Here is an 18,719-nt window from a genome sequence, read left to right on the forward strand (position 1 = left end):
GTTAAATGCAATGTGTTTAACACCGCTGGAATATTTTGTGACAATGGTCAAACAAATTAATGACAGGCACAAGTCAGAATGGCATAGAGATTAAAAAGAGGGGAAAAAAAAGGAAGATAGGCCTGATGATTTTCATACCTTGCATCCTCAGGAGATTCAGCAATTAAGTGGTAGGTCCTATCACCCATTATTAGATCAATACCATTTTCTTTGCCTGTATTATCAACAATCTCTCTGCAAAAAGGAAAACACCAAGATTGAGCATTACAGATTATGAACATTCTGAAAATTCTGTTCTGCTGAGAGGCTCACAAACTACTGATGCTTAAAACAGCAGCAGTCAGCCTTCATCAGGCTCATTTGCAAGACTCACAAAGTGATTTATCAGACAGCATTAATTCACCAAACTACAGTCGTGTTTTCTGTCTGTACAGTACAAATATTCAAACTATTAGGAATGTTGCTATACCAAGTTGCCTATTCTGTTACCATTTTAACAAGAAGTAATGAAAAAGTAAAGCATTATCAAACCTCAAGAGAGGCAGGGATGACTGATTTGAGAAATGGATATATTTCTGAACTGACTGCATAACCAAACGATTTTTGGAGTGGTAAAAAGAAAGCTCTTGAAGATTAAAAACTAAAAGCAGACAAAGCCTGGATTAGTGATTCTGTGTGGTTGTGAGTCAGCATAAAGACAATTCCAAACATGACTTCCAGAAAAAGCTGAGCACTCTATGCTAAAAATGACATCTTTCTAATTTTTAGTTTGGATATCTAAGTATCAACAAATTGAACAATTTTGAACTACAGAACATAAGATTTTTTAAGGAGTAATTAAAGTATTACATTAGATTTCCCTGAAAGTTAAGAAAGCAACTTAGATTTCTTTTTTGCTGTTTTGCTGTATTTGTCTGAAGCTTATTATTTCCTTAACTAGCTATATTTTCTTATCAGCTATATTATGTTCATATATCTCTATCCTATAAGAATATATGCAAGCTCTGCTTATTGGGCTCCTGAGGACAATTTATCTGCTATCAAAACAAAAAGCTGTAATTCTCTACTGTTTTCTTTAATTTGGTTTCCTTCCCTCCCAATAACAATGTCCAAAAGAACACCCCCCTGTCCTGTGTTTTAAGTGAATCAGCCTAAGATTTTTTAAATCAAACAGGGTCCCTAATATGGAGTGGTGAAATATGTAAGTACCATGGTAGGTTAGAAATGCACTCAGTAAATATTAAAATTACCTAGAAAAGCTATTGTTTATATCTTATGAAATACAATTCTTGAAATACAAGTGCTCTTACTTTTTCTTTTAGCTATTTTATACACAAATGCTCATTGATTGAACCTACAGTTCAAGTTAGGTTCAACAACCTTCACCTGACAATTTTAAAGGTATGTTCAGCAAAGAACTTCTACAGGGCACAGTCAATGAAGCAATGTGGCAACAACAAAAAAAAGAAGGATTGAACGTATCAGAAAAATATGCTAAATAAATGCTATTGCACATGAGATCGAGTGAAATCCAGTTTCAAAAAAAAAAAAATGCAGTAGGAACTTCAGTTTCTATTCAGAGATTTACTTGACAGTGAACAGCTCATTGCTTTTACAAGGGCAAGTCAGGCTGCTCACTGAAACTATTTACTGTCCTGCCTGAAATCAGGCTCAGGCCAGGACTTCCAAAGAAAAGATTAATCTGAGATCTCAATTTAGTTTTAAGTTCTCTGTTAAAGTACCAAAATAAACTGGATAGTTGCAGATTACAAGGTGCAAAGTGGAATTGAGCGTTACAAACCATTTCTATTTTTCTCTACTTTGGATGAAAGCGTAGGTACACTTTATACAGAATGAGACTACCAATGTTAGCACACTTTAATTTTTAAATTAGCTAGACAATTTAGAAGGAAAAATACTATCCCTTAGAAAACTTTTTTTAATGCATGCTTCAGGAAGCATAGAATTTTAAGGCATAAGGAACTGAGTTAGCAAAACATAAGTTATTAGATTTAGTAATTCTGTTTTTTTAATATATGCATTTTAAAGAATTTTCCACACTACTACAATTATTTCAAACATGAAAAAAATCTAAATACAGACAGAAGATTCAGCTTTGACCCAGGCAAACTTCAATATATTCAGGGCCTATTAATTCCACCCTCCCCATTCTTGGTTTGCCTGCAGCTACAGACTTGGCAACATGTCCCAGATTGTCTTGGGAATCATTACAGACTAAGTAGGGCCTCCAGTCTGGGAGAAAGCATAGATGGGTTCATTATACCAGCAGTTTTCTAAAGTATTTGGCACTGGCTTAGCTCTGGAGCACTCTGTAGAGTTAAAAGAGAGCCAGCTAAGGACAACACTTGCTTTCAATAACTTCATCATACACAGTCTCATGCTTGCATTCACACAATTTGTAGGCAGGGCACTCAATGTCTTCTCAGATTAAGCTCCAAGAAGTACTTAGGAGGAACCATGGCTAACATATAAAACCATATAAACCTACTTGGCAGTTCGGACATCCATGGCACCCTTTAGCTTTTCTTCACTGTCATTTTCAAAGTACATCAACCTGGACTGTCTGAGAACAAACCATCGTTTCTTCCAGTTCCTTCTGGAAAGTGTAGATGATCCACCCCCCTTTTTATGAAGCCAACCCTGCTTAAGTGCTTCCTGCTTGGAACGAAACCACAGGAAGGTCTCATCTTTCAGGACACACCAGCGTCGCTTCCATGTGTTTATTAAGCCACCTGGCAAGATAGACAAATGTAGGTTTATATACAGTTAAAACAAACAACTATATTATAAAATAGAAGCTGTGATCACACCAAAACTGGAAGATTCTGACCAACAACACTGCAGTTAAACTGAGCTTCTGCTGTAAGCCACAACCCTCATTTTTGCATATCCTTACGGCCATCAATATTGTTGTCAATCTAAACCCCCTTAAATTATAAATTATAATAAGTCTCTATATTACAAAAATATATGTAACATATATATATAATTACATATACATATATACAACATATATATAATTAATAAATTATCAAAAAGTCTTACTGCAACATGAGACTAACACTGTTTTCAATGTATTTCAATGATAATCTAAGAAAAGTTTACTGTTAAACTCTTTCCTTTCTCCAGGTTATTGGAAGGTAACAACATTTACCTCAAAACCACAAAATCTGGCAAAGCTATATTTAGAGTAGGAAATATACCAGTGGGAACTCCGTCATACCAAAGTGGTAGACAAGGTACCTTGCACTGTAGTTACATAACAGTCATTAAAAACCTTAACCAAGCCAATATACTCCTGTGATCCCACAAAAACTTCTTGCTTGCTATGTCAGTAAAAACCCTGTTACTGACTACTGCATTATTTTTCACACAAACAGAGCGATGCATACATTCATTACTGTTCCTATTCCAGGAAAATAAGCTATGCTACAGTGATGAATATCATACAAGGATTCACGGAGATTATAATTTACTAATCAATCATCAGAAGATATACCCAACAGTTTTAACCAGAGAACTGTTGTGTATGTTCTTTCTGAGTCTCTCACACCCTTTTGCTACACATAACCTTTCTTGTGTCTTCCAGATCCGAAGTGATATTTGACTAAGGTCAATAAAATTGATCTGCAGTGTAGAATGCTGTCTATGTTACAAGGTTTTGGAAGCGAGAATCTGATTTCCTCAAAATTTGAGGTCAATTGGTACAATTTGACTTCATGAGTTATTCTTCTACATTTATACTGAATATTCCATTGTTTGCGAGCCAGCGAAGATAAAATGAAACAGAGGAAGCCAACATATTGATCTTTCTTTGCAGAGGGGAAAAACACTGATTTAGTGGTTTTAAACCACTGATTTAGTGATTTAAACTCCTGCAGAGGGATAAGCCACTGCAAGTAACTCAATTTGAGAACAGCTCAAATTAAATAAAGTCACTTTTCATCATCCTTTCAAAAATAAGAAAATGGCTTAACTCTACAGGAATTGGAGTATAAAATATAATAAATACTTCTGGTTATTTTGTATATTTAGCAAATTCTGATTCACCCAGTACCTTTCATGTACAGAAAGCTGTGAAAGTAGGGCAGGCTGACACAGCTATACACTGAATCCCTCCGGTAGGAAAGTTCATCATCTGTATCAAACCTGGAGTCAAAATCTTCTTCACTGTCTTCAAACTACAGAAGAAAGGAAATAAAGATCAAAATCTCTCAGGAAAGAGTTTAGATAAGATTGGTTTAGAAGTCTCTAGCTAAAACATTTTATCATGTATTGCAACAACATGATTCCTCATTGTTTTTCATACATCTAACAAAGGAAGGAGTACATTGTAGTAAGCTGCAGTTTAAACTGTGTGATTACACAACAAATACACCCAGGATGGCTCTCTGACTGGCTTTCACTGCTTCAACTGTAATAGCTATTCTAGTGTTAAAGTTTTCCTTCTAAATAAGTCAGTGTTGCTGAAATACCTTTTCACTTGGTGAGACAGTCTCACAGAACTACTTGGTGAGTGGTAAAGGAAATAATATTCTTTCAAAAATATTTGTAGGAGTAAAGCCCACAATATTTTCATAAATAGCACTGAAAAGGAGATCCTCAGTATGACTGTCTGCTTCAATAATTTTAATATCTGCCATTGTGTGAACTTTACTCTCCAAGTAATCTCAAAATATGCCTGTCATTTCAGGGACTTCTTGAAGCAGCTTATTTCCAATACTGTTACAACTTGCATGCAACTGAATCTTTTTTTCCTGAAATCAATTTCCCAACATGCTATCTGGTACCCCAGTAATAGTAACTTAAAATAATGACAATAACTTTGCTTATAAATGGCATCCAAGGCCATGCACTGAACTCCTCTAGGTAATGTGCAGTTCTGCATTATAACAGTTAAAACCATATCTGTGCAGAAGCCCAGGACTGCAAGTAGCATCTGAGCTACCTCTGACTCTAATGCACTCACCTCAGTGGCATCTAGATGGCAACAGACAACTATTTCCATATGCACTCTAAGCAAATCTAGCTACACAATGCAGACTTTTCTCAGAACAGCTACAGTGACTCTACGGGGGCACAGCAGGGAAAAAAAAATCAGAAAGCACGTATCATTTATTAGATAATAAAACCAATGATACTTACAGAAGACTGAGCTCCTTCAGAGCTAAATCGGTATGCTCCAGAGCTATTGTACGTCCCCACTGAGCACCGGTAGTCTGGTGACCACTGGCTACTGTGCGAGTTAGAGAAGGTCACACTGCTACCAGAAGTAATAGCACCATCTTCATAATCGTCTTGGTCGTAATCGTAGTCCCCGTCGGGAGAAATAAGTTCCATAGAATTTGGGGGTCTACACGACACATTTTCTGGCATGCAGTATGTGGATTCACCGCTCGAAGAGTTGTGGAGACTGACTGCGTCATGGGCAGGAGGTATAAGCATGGTGTCACCAACAGCAGGAATCGTTGGCACCACAGTATCATTCATATAGGGATCTTCTTCTGAGGAATCATCACTTGTTCTGATGCCACTGGTTCTTTGATCAGAATGGCCATGCTCACTTGGGTTGGGCGAATCCTTAAACGCATCATCATCAGCTTCAAAGCCCTCATCTACCTCCTCCTCAGGATATGGCTGGCTGAAGTTAAAATTGGGCTTTTCACTACAGGCATTTCCAGTCTGTTCAGTCAGCTCAGCAGGATACCCATTGCCCACAGAGAGAGACCTCTCAATGTTTCGGACACATTCGTCAATCTCATCAAAGTTCAGAGATTCCAGGAACTCCTGGGCTGCTCGACATGCTTCATCCTCCAGCCGCCGGAGCTCCTCATCTCGAAGTTGCTGCAGCCTCTGTAATGAAGCCTCTGTCAAGGACAGCTCCTGCTGCTTCTTTACACGCTGCAGGTCCTCGATTTCTTTTTCCAGACGCAGGATTTCTTCCACCTGCCTGCTTTCCTTCTGCTTCTCCACCTCTTGCTTCAGCTCTGCCTCCTTCTGGGCTTTCTGAATGGCGGCCAGTTCCTGCTTTTTTCTCTCTTCTTCAGCCTGCATATAAAATAAAACAAAACAAAACAAAATCAAATAAAGCCCCTAAGTGCAAGGTTCTTTCTTAAAATTTATTTCTAAAGCAGTATACCGCATCATGCTCATTCATTTAAAAGGCAGCCTACCTCTATGTCAGCAAGAAAAGGAAAGAAAAATTCAAACATGATTCCATTTGTTCAGATACTGGAAGCTCAAGTATGTGCAGAAAATTCAATCTTTTCCAGAAATTACATGAAGCATGAGGTGAAGGAAATTTCCATGCAAACAACTGTATCGAGTTTCCTTTGGTTTTATCTGCCAACTCCTGTAATAAGTTTAGTTTAAATGCTACAGATGCCTTTTATTTTTTTAATTGCTGGGTTGAGATACTCAAATAAACAGGATGGCTGAAAGCATTAGGAATATCATTTACCTGCTGGGCAAGACGCTCTGCTTCTTGCCTTTGTCTTTCCCTAGAAGTGAGGGAAGAGAAGCGGTTAGTCAATCAAGCTCAACATAAGCTCATCACATTCCTTTTCTAGAGCAACAGCTCAACTTACAGGGATCATCTGCCACATGGAAAAGAAAGCCAAAAATAAGGTCACCGTGAATGTTTGTGAATATGAAACTACTATGATAGCTACATGAATCTTTTAGCAAAAGAAGCAAAGGTTTCCAAAATCCCTTGATTTGGAATAGCCTGAAATAAAAGGCTATTTAGACCAACATCTAATATGGCACAGACAAGAGAGTGATGTAAGACAGTATACTGCACCTTTCTTCCTCCTTTTTCCTTCTTTCTTCCTCTTGTCTCTGCTTCTCCTCTAGTCGCTCCCTGTAAAGACGTCGAGCAAGCTGGCCTCGCCGCTGCTTCTGAAGAACTATGGCTGCTTTCTTTAGGCACAGGAACTTTTTCCTTCCACTGAAGGCTCTGTAGTTCTTCTGTATCACAACCACATAGTAGAGAACCTTTCTATACCGCTTTCTGGGGATGAAAAATAAAGAAGGAAAATTCTAATGAAACAATGAACTAAGGAGCAGTTGTGAGGGATCTTGCCGTGGTGACCTGCAATCACAGAATCACAGAATATGCTGAGTTGGAAGGGACCCAACAAGGATCATCGAGTCCAACTCTTAACCCTGCACAGGACCATCCCCAAGAGTCACACCACGTGCCTGAGATTATCATCCAAACGCTTCTTGAATGCTGTCAGACTTGGTGCTGTGACCACTTCCCTGGGGAGCCTGTTCCAGTGCCCAACTACCCTCTGGGGGAAGAACCTTTTTCTAATATCCACTCTAAACCTCCCCTGACACAGCTTCAGGCCATTCCCTTTGGTCCTGTCACTGGTAACAACAGAGTGCCTGCCTCTCCTCTTCCCCTCATGAGGAAGTTGTGGACTGCAATGAGGTCTCCTCTCAGTAATAGCTCTAGCTCTGTGATGGTTTCTCCACTGTAGTTCACATTCTTCTCTCTTTGAGAAGAAAGAGATTCTCTCATTGCTTTGACAGCACTTTCTGTGTGTTCATTTAAGGATATGCACATTACCTGCCTTACATGTTCTTATCCCCCTGACATGGAGATGCTAAAAGGACAGCTCTGTGTGTGTGCACACATGAAGAGAAAGAATATACATAGATAGTCATCTCACATCTCTGAAAAGAAAGACCATCGACAGCAGGATAACTTTGTCATTAAAAAAAGGATATAGTTTTTAAGTAACATACTGGTCAGAATATAAGAACAGGGCTAATATACACATGAAAAGAAATTACCTCATTATGCAAACAAGCTTTCTTAAACTGTCCTCAACTGACTTGTAAAAAAACCAGAGAAATAAACAGATGGGATGAGTAACTCCACCTACCACATAATGCGTGAAGCCAGGTAGATAAATGAAACATTAATCAGTAACCTAATGTCATGGTTCTCTAAGAACCAAACAGATTAGTTTTATTAGCCTTTTCTTTTCTCACCATGATGAAGCAAAGATTAATCATGATCTCAGCTGGTAACTTGGGGCCGCCCCACTAGGTGCCATCCACCATGGATCTAACACCATGGATCTAATGCCATGATACAATCCAATGGATACTGGCTGACCTCCAAATTTTTGCACTGTCCTATTAATTATATTAAAACTTTGTTTTATTCATGGGTATTTTCAGCTGGTATTTTCAAAAGCCACTTACCGTATTTGAATGCCTGGTCCTTAGAAAAAGTTAAGAATCGTCTCAGAAGGATTGACATCCCATCCACTTATTTCAAATCCTGATAATTAATATTCTCATCTAGTCACTTACCGGGCTGCGTAACCTAAGATGTGTGCTCGGATAATCATTGCTGCCTTGGTGACTTCCACTTCTCGCTGTTTCTCCAACTTGTGTTCCAAGGATTCCCGGAGAAACACCTACGTAAGAAAACTTCTGGTTTAACAACTTTTGGAGAACATTATATTTAAAGGACAGCCATGGTGCTGCCAATATTAGTCCAAACAGTAAGCCTCAGCTTTGAATTCAGAGACAAATGCACTATTTCCTCAGCAGAAAATAAAGTATTCTTTTAAAAGAAAATATTTGTAGATGATCCTCTAACCTTGGATTTCAGTGGGAAGAGTGATTACTGGAACTTTTAATTAGGAGCAGGGTTTTTCCAAAAAACCCCATAATTACTGAATTCATTGAACAGCCTTTCCCATTAAAGATTAACACAGGTCAGAGAAGCTGCAGGACTTATAATGAACTTCCCATTTTGAGGGGCAGTAATACCACCCCAAAAATTTAGCTGTTCCACAATCACATCAGATTGTGACTTACAAGCCTTGCTGCTTCCAATGACACTACTATAGGACTGCAGAAGTAAACAGAAATGAGAGTGTTTTCATATTCACATTGACTTGACTGTGCTTTCCTGCTGTTACACAGAAAGAGCTGCCAGGGTCAGACACCCCACCACAGCCAGCCACTATCCCATGGGCAGACTGCTTCCCAGGCTCTCTTCCAAGCACTAACCTGGATCACTCACCTGAACTGCCTAGTGCCTCTTAGAGGCAGCTTTAGCATGTGACATTGACATACGCTGAGCTAACACAGCTTATTTTACCTTAAATGAATAAAACTGCTTCTCCAGACAAGTAGGGTCATGGGGAAGGCAGCTTCCCTCTTCCACCTGCCTTGACATCTGCTCTTTACCACACATTCACATACTGGTGAGCTATCTGCTGTCAGCGCTTTTTGCAGCTCTTCTCAGCTTCTCTTTTCTGAAGGCCAAGTCTGCTGGTATCAGCTATAGGTGACAACAGCCTGGCATGCCTAACACATGGGCAGCTGAAAATAGCCAGTGCAGTGATATGTTGATTAAACAGGATGAGAGCCAGGCTGCACACCACAACATGGCAATAAGGAAAGCTCATGGACAGGGTGGGATCTGGTAAGGGAGAAGGGCTGTAAAGACATCTAAAAGCAGGAATCTTTCCTTGAAGTGTTTTAGGTTTTCTCTTGCTGTGAAAAAAAAAAAAAAGCACCAACCTAAAAAAAGAACCCCAATGGACTTCTGGGGGTGTCCAAATGCAAAAGAAGGTAGTTTTCCCTCTGCATTTATGTGAAAAAAAGCCCATCATCAAAGCCAAAACAGTAGCACTCTTGAGGAGAGGCACAGTTGTGAGTTTTGAACAAAACTAGAAAGAGACTTTCTAGCACAAATTACCCAACAGTAAGGAACATAAAAAGTTCCACAGAAAGTCTCAGAGTTCCAATGTCTAAGTTGCACTGGGCAGCTCTTTCTATACAATGTTTTTACTAGTGGAAAAAGCCTTTTCTTTCACTCAGTGGGCAATGTTTCTTTGCTCTGAACACAGTAGCTTTAAAAACACACCAAAATTCTGCTTCAGAGAGGCATTCGGCTACTTCCTGAACAGAAATGGATGTTAAGCAGTTGTTAAGCTCAGGTTAATGCCTTTTCCTGAGCAGGTGCATTGCAGTTGGAGATGTAAAAGACAAGAAAAAAAAAGTCACACTGAAGCTAAATCATTATCAATTTTAAATAATGTAGGGGCAGGAGAGTGCCCCATCCCATGTTCAGTCTGAAACCAATGCCCTCTTGTTTTCCTCTACAATAAGCTGTTTATGAAGACTCTTACAAATGCACAGGCAGCTCCTGGGGGAGGACGAGCCCAGGCCCCAGGGAAGTTACAACAGAACTTTGACTCCTGCCAAGGTCCTGACGAGCAGCTGATTAAAACAATTTCAGGTTCTGATAAATATATGTCCCTAAAATGCCAAAGCACTCTCCGGCATCCATGCATAAATACTGTCAACACACTATATCAATAGGAAACACAGCCCAGCTCTGCAGCTGAATGTTACCACTGTGCTGTCTGTAAGCCATTGTCTACATAAATGGGATGGAAGATGACATCAATTGCTAGCAGAATATTTCATATTCTATTACAGTAACTGTAAAATGATTAAAACAACTTTCCCAACAGAAATCTGAGACTCCTTAAGCACACAGAATGGAAGAAACCCTTCAAAACTATGCAGTTCTCAAGAGAAAAGGATAAGGGGAAGTGTGTTTCATACAGAAATCAATAAGATTTTAAAAAATATTTTTGCTACCTTATGGCACTGAGAAAGGTTTTAAAAAACTTTTTAATATTTAGAAAGTCTCAAATCTTGCAATGGGGAATCTTCTCTTGAGTCCAAAATGCTTGTGAAAGCATTTGTTAAAGTCCAAGAGCACAAATCACAAGCTGTTTTCTGAAATCAAACTTGCAAAATGAGCATGCAAAAACACTTGGATTGTTTTACTTCTCAAATTAAAATTTGATTATTTTAATTAAAATAATTTGATTTAAAAAAAAAAAGCTCTGGGCTACATCAATGTCTAGTTTACCTCTGAAACAGATTCTCAGATTAGAATGACAAACACACCTTGGAGCTCAACTCTGCCACATGAACACTGGCTAAAATTCCTTCCCGATTTCTGCCACTGAAGAGGCATCATGTAGGTGGGTTTACTAGTATGAGTGGAGCTCCCTGCAGAACAAAAGTGTTAGCTCACATGCTCCATATTTCTAAAGATGATAAAATCCAAATGCCATATTTCAAGTTCTGATCCTCACCAGTGCTATCACTTGTGAGCAGTGACAGAAAATTCAAGTGGACTCTTTCTCCATGACTGAAATCACCAGTCAGTGTCTAAGTGCCTTGGACAGCAAATTCCTCAGCATAACCATTAATTGTTGCTATAAGAGTTTCAAGAGCACCAACAGGCATGCACAGCTTCTTTTAAGGCCAGAAGTAATTACCATTACAGCTACATTTCTGCAGCTGTGCAGTCTAAATACTATCCCCTCAGCTTTGTACAAGCACTAGCCCCACAATATGCACAGTCAGATTATTTTACCTTATTTTTTCCAAGCTGCCATTCAGTGCTTGTGTTGTCATACAGACGAAGTAGGACGGCACATTTTTCATTTAAATCTTCAGGCAGAGTTAAGTTTCTCATGAGGACTTTATACCTGGCAAACAAAAAGTATTTATTGCTTCATTTAAGTTCTATTTTTGCCATATTGTTTTTTTTTTCTTTTTACTTTTATTCCTCAACACAGGAATGTAGGCTTAGTACCCGTGATTTACAGCTGAAGTGCACAAGTCAGTGTGTTTACCTTTTATAAAAGTCTTGAAAGGGCCTCCGGACTGGGAAACCAGCCCTCCGAATCCTGACCGTCTCCAACATCCCAGAATAGCGCAGCTGGTTAAGCACCACTGTCTGATCAAACTGGTCTGGCATCTAAAATGAGCAGGTTCAAACCAACAGTTTTAATAGCAATGGTTAGAGATGTCAGGGGAAATAAAGAAAGGGAAAATTGTATGAATCTGAAATGCACAAAGGTTTAAAACTGGCTACACAATGTCTTACAGGATATTAGCAGTTCTGAGCATACAAAAATGTATCTACAGAGTGAAAATCACACAGTAATTACACAGTATCATTTCCACAAACACAGCATTTACAGTCATTTAATCTAATCAGCTCTCTCTTTTCATTTTATGTATATTTGCAGACCATCGTTGTGCAGGAAGAAACAACAGGAAGATGCACAGGCAGCTAAGAGGTCAACAGCTGTAAGCTTGACTATTTTGCTTCTTTAGCAATTGAATTTAAAGTCCCTGTAGATGATTCCAAATGTTGAAGATACACAAATACAGTGGTATGATTTTAATAAAAAACAAAACCAAAAGGACAGAAAATACCCAATTTTTAGTATATTGACAATTATCTGCTATGGACAGGGAAGAAAATTTGCCAGTGGTACCCCAAATGTTTAATAAGCTGTATTTAAAAGAGTTTCTATTTGCTGCTAAACAGTAAAAATATTCTATTCTGTAAACAGAAAAAAAAATCTGCTTATCTGAAGTAAGTTTCCCTTAGTTTGCCTGAAGTTCTTTCAGTATAATTTTTCATTTAGAAAGCAGATAACCCCACAGCCACTCAGTTATGAAAACCTGTGAATACTGATCAGTATGATTCTGCTGCTGGGAGCCTCAGCGATCCTGTCATCCCATCTGAGAATCCTGTGGGTCACCTGTGCTTTCACCATCCTTTGAGGTAAACCAGCCACAGCCATGCAAAGCTACTCAAGATAGCACTAATTGCTGCCTGGCAAAGCACGGGCAACCCCTGTACTGAAATGCCACATGTAAATAAAACATTTAATTTATCAGCATGATTTATCATCATCCACTTTAAACCATCATCTTACCCTCCTGCACAGTCATTTGCAGGGCTGCAGTACAGTGTTTAGTATTTTGCAAGAAGTTCAGACAGGGGGATCTCACAGACACAGTCAGGGGTTCACATAAAGACCTGAAGGTCTTCAGTGACAGGACAGCAAGATCAAGCACTGGGCAACTATAAGTCAGAGGACTCTCTTGGTATTTAATGACAGGCTTTAATCATGTCTCTTGTTCAACTTAGCAAATAAATTACTCCCCCAAATTCAGGAAAGCAGAGACTCAAAAGTTCATTTCAAATATCCAGTATAACCTTTTCGATCAGTGCCTTTATCCACAGAACAAAACACTACATGCTAATGATGACACCTCTGAGTTGTCAATTAGTTAGCTTCAAAAATTTTGATAGATTGGCTTCTACCTGCCTCCTTTAAAAGACAAAATGTCTAAACAAAAAGTTTGCTATTGCTCCTTTCATTAATTTGTTTTCTGGAGCAGAGATGGGAGGCTCCTCTGCAGATGCAGCAGCCCTTCTGCGCTGAGCTGCTGTAAAGCTGCACAGATGAACGCTCCCCATCACTCACTGTTCCTCCAACAGAGAAAGACTTTCCAATGGAAAAACACCACAGCCTGGCCCTTCCTCCACAGTCAATAGCACCGAACAAAACTGAATAAACATTTGTGTTCTATAAAGTGGCTGGTTACCTCAGTGGGCCTTGTCCTGCCTGGGGTAATTAACACTCCGTGTGTGCCGACAGGACCCAGTCTGGTGCCAGTGGGCAGACTGGGGCTATGGAGAACATCAGCCACTGCCAGCAGCATCTTTTGCCCTCTCTCTGAGACAGCATCCAAAGGACACTCTAGAGCTACATCAACTCTGGACCACTCTGGCTGTTGTTACATTAATGACACTGTTACAAATGTGATTTAACGTTTTATTTCAATACCCATATGTATAAAAAAATGAAAATTCCAAAGGGGAAAAACGCCTCTGTGAAAGATGCCAACAAACTCATCTTTCTCAACAATGTGTTTCATTTGAATTTTGTCACCACGAGTAAAATACGCCATGAGCAAAATCTTTGTATTTTAGTGAACACACAGCATGAATGCTTACAATGAGGATATTGATATTGTCATGACTGGTATTGCCAACAGTGTTTTTTATATGTCTCCACTTTAAGGCAGCCAAGTGACTGCTGTTAGTTAGGGAACTAGCCTGGCAAAGCTGCCCTTTGCATGTCCATGCACACGCCTGTCTGCCTCTTTCTGTGCACATGACTGATGATGCTTGACAGGAAAGGCAGGAAAGGACATAGATATACGCACAAAAATCATAATGAAAAACATTCACTTTTCAACTTGCGTACCTGAAGGATGATGCTTGCCACAAGTGGACACAGGTCAATATATCTCTTTTTCTTTAACAATAAAATTACTTTTAGTCCATTAATCCCCCCCAAACTCACTGGCTCAAAAGGTGACATTCTTCATGAGACTTGCAAACACAACACTATTTTTGGTGCGTTGAGATGGGGAAGCAGATGCATAGATGGGAGTGGGGATACAGGTGAAATGCTAGTGACATGACAGATGTCTCTCTCACAAGGCAGCATTTCCCTTTGCAAGAGAGCACCTCCCACTTTAAAAGCCAGATGGCTGCTGCACCACCTAACCTTTTTATTGTCACCCCCAGGCACTTAAAGAGTCAAAAGTCACTCACACAGCTGGCTTGAAAACTCATGTTACTGTTTTAAAAAACTTTTTTGGGTCACAGAGGAAGAGGCAACATTTTCATAACATTTTTCCTGTAACTTCAGAAATTTGAAACAGTCTTGCTCTGTCACCAGAAGATGGGCTAGTCACACAGACATCTGATTTCAAATACTTGCATTTTTAAAGAAAACCATGAAACACTGCAAGAGATGTTAGCATGGGATCAATGCAGGGCAACATAGAAACCATTGCAATTTTAATCACATACTCCATCACTTTACATTGCTAGTTATTTTTAATTACTCACAGACACGAGGTTATTAAATTGGAGAGTCAAATCCTCCTGGCATATCATTGGAATTACATCTGCAACAAGTATGGCTGCTCTGAGTAAACCAGGGTGGTGGTAAGAGATGTGCTGGACTCATCTCTTGTGTTTTCAATACGGAATACTAGAAGATACCCCCCATTGCTTGGGGGTTTTTGACTGAGCCGTCACAGCAGCTCCTCACTCCTCAGTATGGAGAAGAGCTGCAGCTGGTCTTAGAGGGAGCCAAAACCCTAAACACTGAAATGCATCCAAGGTTTCCCATATCTAACAAAACCAAACAGAAGTAACAAATGCAGTTCATATATACTGGCAGCCACAGCAATACAGCAGATCCAACTTACAACTTGCCAAAACTCAGGTAGTTTTACTCTGTGGATGAAGAGGATTTCAGCCTCAATCATATAAACACTTGCAGGCAGGGATAACTTTAAGCATAACTTCAGTCAGAAGGACTCCTCATAATTAAAAAAATCAATTGCATGTGCATTTATTCAACAGGAGTGCAAGTACTGCATATACCCCACTACTGAACTGGAGATGCTTCTAAGACAGAATGTCCCATCTTCACTCCAACACTGCTTCGTGCAGCACTGAGTTAAATTTGCATTACTATAAAATCTCCATGCCAAGGGAGATGGTAGCTGATGTTCAGCCTTCTATCTTTACTCGTGCTCCTTCAGACTTCCTGTGCTAAGCAAACCAATTTTCCAAAATGATACAGGATGGGACTCATCTGTGGAGTCTGCTAAATTTCTACCATTATTGCTGTTAAAACTGGACTCGTTTCACAAATGAACACTTGGGAAGAAATTGTATTTTGTAGGAAAATTTCAGAGAGAGAACCATGAGTGATTTTAGAGCAATACATCTTCCACAGTAAAAATTTGAAATAATTTCTAAAACTAAGACTCCTGCAAAGTAAAATCAAATTTATAAGAGAGAAGGTAACAAGAAAGGAAGTCAATTGATAGTTTCCAAAATTGTCTGAGATGCAATCAACTCAAATTTCAATAGATAGTTCACTTTTATCATGGAATGGTACCACTAAACAACTACACACAAAATCACCAGACAACAGCTGGAATCACACCAGTCACAGCCATGTTGGGGCACTGAGCAACATAAGTGTGAAATTAATAACTACAAGTCAGGTCTGTTCTACTTGATAAGGGTTGTTTTTTGTGGTGCAGACACAACTTGTAATTCATTATTTCCTGAATCCAAAAGTCTCCACTGAATTTGTGCCAGACAGCACCAACGCCAAGTCTTTAATGTGACCTGGAGTCTCTGCTGATGAGACTTTGGCTCCTTAAGCTGCTAAATGCTTGCTCTGATCTGTAGTGAGTCTCCTAAGGGGCAAAGCTTCTGCCTAAAATCACAATTAGAAGCACCATTAGGACAGACATCTAACACCTATGGATAATTTTAGTGATAAAATAGTTCCTTAGATTACAGTCTGACTGAGCTTTGAAAAAAACACCATCCCTTTTGCCTGGACAGCACCCTTAGTGAAGACCCCAAGCATCCGAGTAACACAGAGAACACAACTCTTTTTCGTTCTTTGAATCATTTGCCCTGTTGAAACACAGAGGATACCTGACTTCACTCTGAGGAAATCCTTCTTCCTTTCTGAACTCCTGGCTGCCTCACAAGAGTACAGGCACAGTAATGACAGATTACAGTAGGCTCACAGACTTTATGCAGGCAGGAGGGATTTCATAGAGAGACTGGGGCAGAGGGGGGGGCAGAGAAAGGGAAAAAAAATCCCAATCCCTTGCTTCTAGATTTCTCTCTAAGGACTTGAGTAGAACCAAGTCAGCTTTGCTTAGAAATGTCTTAGAAGTGTTGATTTTCCTGGCTTAGGAAAGTGTTTTGTGGAAGACACATGCAGAGAAAGAAAAGAGGATGTAAAAAAGTAATTTTTTTATTTAAACACCAGTAATTTTTGTCCATGTCTTAGTTTTTTTAAATCTGCTCTTTTACTCCTAAGATGAAGTCCTCGCAGCTTTACTCTGGAGAAAACCAGTAGCAAATAAAAAGAGGTCAGTCTTTCTCTGCTTTAGCATAGGTTTTGAACTTTGATGACAACAGCTTCAACAGATTTTCAACCTCAAAACTGTTGCATTTCCAGCACAAGGAGGACTGTAATCTGTGGGTGTCCTGCCCAAGGACCTGGAGCATCAGGTCCCACTCACCTAAGAGCCTATTTCAAGGAAAGAAACCCTCTCTGGTCTTCTCCAGCATGCAGTTAGCTGTAACTGGAATAGGTATGGGTAGAAACATAGACAAGTTTGATGCCTGCTTTGTTTTGGAAGACATTCCCTTACTGTCCCAGAGTATTTGTGTTCAGACAAACACTATAACAGTACAGGAGAACAGAATCTAAAACATGCCACAGCTAAAGTTTATTTGGGATTTCTACTGTATGGCACTGGCAAGTCAAGGAATATTTGAAATCTGAAATAACAGTTAAGTGTTTTGCACATCCAAAGTCCTCCTGGCCTTTATCCACACACCCACCCTAAAACCCCATAAAAAGACTGTAAAAATTACTAACACTGCTGGTGATAACTTGCTAGAAAAAGTGCATGGGTATACTACAACAACCTGTGTGCCTCAAAAAAAATTCTGCTGCAAACTCCGTGCTGGATTTCACTGCAAATTCAGTAATGATAAGCTGGATCTTTGGTACAGTCTCTACAGGTCTGAACGTGAAAGCGCTGCATTTACCAGCAGCAAGCAGTTTACAGGATTAGCTGATCTCTTCCAATTCCAACTACTGCATTTGACCTGCATGACTCATCTTCCAGCCCTGAGTATTTCAGATAAGAGACAGACTTCAAAATTAGCCACCCTCATGCCACAGGTTAGAGTTTCCTGTGATAAAAATAGTACTGCATAGAAGGAACACTGTAATCTTAGAGATCTTCTACTGTACCAAAACACTCAAAGCAGGAGACTCAATAAATGAATGTCAAAATGCTTTTGTATTTATATTCAGCCTATCACCCAGCTTACTTTACAAGCAAGGGGCATCTCAAGGTCATTTTTAAGACAGCAGCCCATTACAGAGATGTGAAGTAGTACATTACCACATTGACTATTTGCATCAGTGTTTGAAGATTTCAACTAGGTCAAGACATTAGATACATCTACAGAGATACTGTGGTCATATTTCAGGTCATGCTTGACTATATTCAGCAAAGATAAAAACCGGAACTAACTTCCTTACTGGGGAAAAGATGCTCAAATGATTCTGACTGGCTTGCTGAGATTTCATGCTTTCATCAACAATGAACAATAAAATCACAATCCCAGGTCTATTTAATCTACTTTTTATTACCTATTGTCACTGTACTCTTGTATTTCAGAGTAATCTGTTTGTTTGATTTGTATAGACCAAATGATACCTCTGAATAAAGACACAACAGCCTCTTTGTGAACCTTCCTTTTTAAAGGTATCCGGAATTTCTTCTAAAGGAAGACAGAATTTGCTCTCTCTCTCATATGAGCCCAGAGGAATGTTAGCTACTCAAAATAACTGTCCTTTCTTATACACTGGTTAAAACTTTGTGGAATAGGAATGGGTTTTTAAAGGCACAGGCTTGAACATCAGAGATACTGAAGTTTTCTAAGTGCATATATAGAGCTCTGTAAGTGGTTGCCTAAATTTTCAGCTAAAGTGAGCCCTTGTTGCTTGAATACATTATTCAGGGACTCCATTGAAATGCACAGCAAGTCTCATGGGCTGTTAGTCCCAAAACAGCAACTGCAGGGCCATCCATGTGAGACAGGCAATTAAAAGCATTTGGGAAACAGGGATTTCAGTTTTGAAGCCTTGCTGGCAAGGTCTTAGCACACTGACAGAAGGTGCGACTCGCAGCAC

At 39.4% G+C, this 18,719-nt stretch overlaps 1 protein-coding gene across 1 annotated transcript in view; it reads right to left on the reverse strand.

Annotated features, from left to right (window-relative positions):
* LOC103756639 (unconventional myosin-X) overlaps window positions 1–18,719 on the reverse strand; it is a 124,984-nt gene that overhangs the window by 15,626 nt on the left and 90,639 nt on the right. Inside the window, exons 19-27 of the mRNA XM_029965021.1 lie at window positions 11,718–11,842; window positions 11,456–11,570; window positions 8,353–8,459; window positions 6,824–7,033; window positions 6,482–6,521; window positions 5,167–6,069; window positions 4,079–4,202; window positions 2,510–2,753; window positions 139–234 (exon numbers count right to left, since the gene is read on the reverse strand). Coding sequence (XP_029820881.1) covers window positions 139–234; window positions 2,510–2,753; window positions 4,079–4,202; window positions 5,167–6,069; window positions 6,482–6,521; window positions 6,824–7,033; window positions 8,353–8,459; window positions 11,456–11,570; window positions 11,718–11,842 — 1,964 coding nt within the window. The remainder of the gene's footprint in view (window positions 1–138; window positions 235–2,509; window positions 2,754–4,078; window positions 4,203–5,166; window positions 6,070–6,481; window positions 6,522–6,823; window positions 7,034–8,352; window positions 8,460–11,455; window positions 11,571–11,717; window positions 11,843–18,719) is intronic.

Source organism: Manacus vitellinus, unplaced genomic scaffold (assembly GCF_001715985.3).
Source record: "Manacus vitellinus isolate BGI_N305 unplaced genomic scaffold, ASM171598v3 scaffold_89_pilon, whole genome shotgun sequence".
Taxonomy (NCBI): domain Eukaryota; kingdom Metazoa; phylum Chordata; class Aves; order Passeriformes; family Pipridae; genus Manacus; species Manacus vitellinus.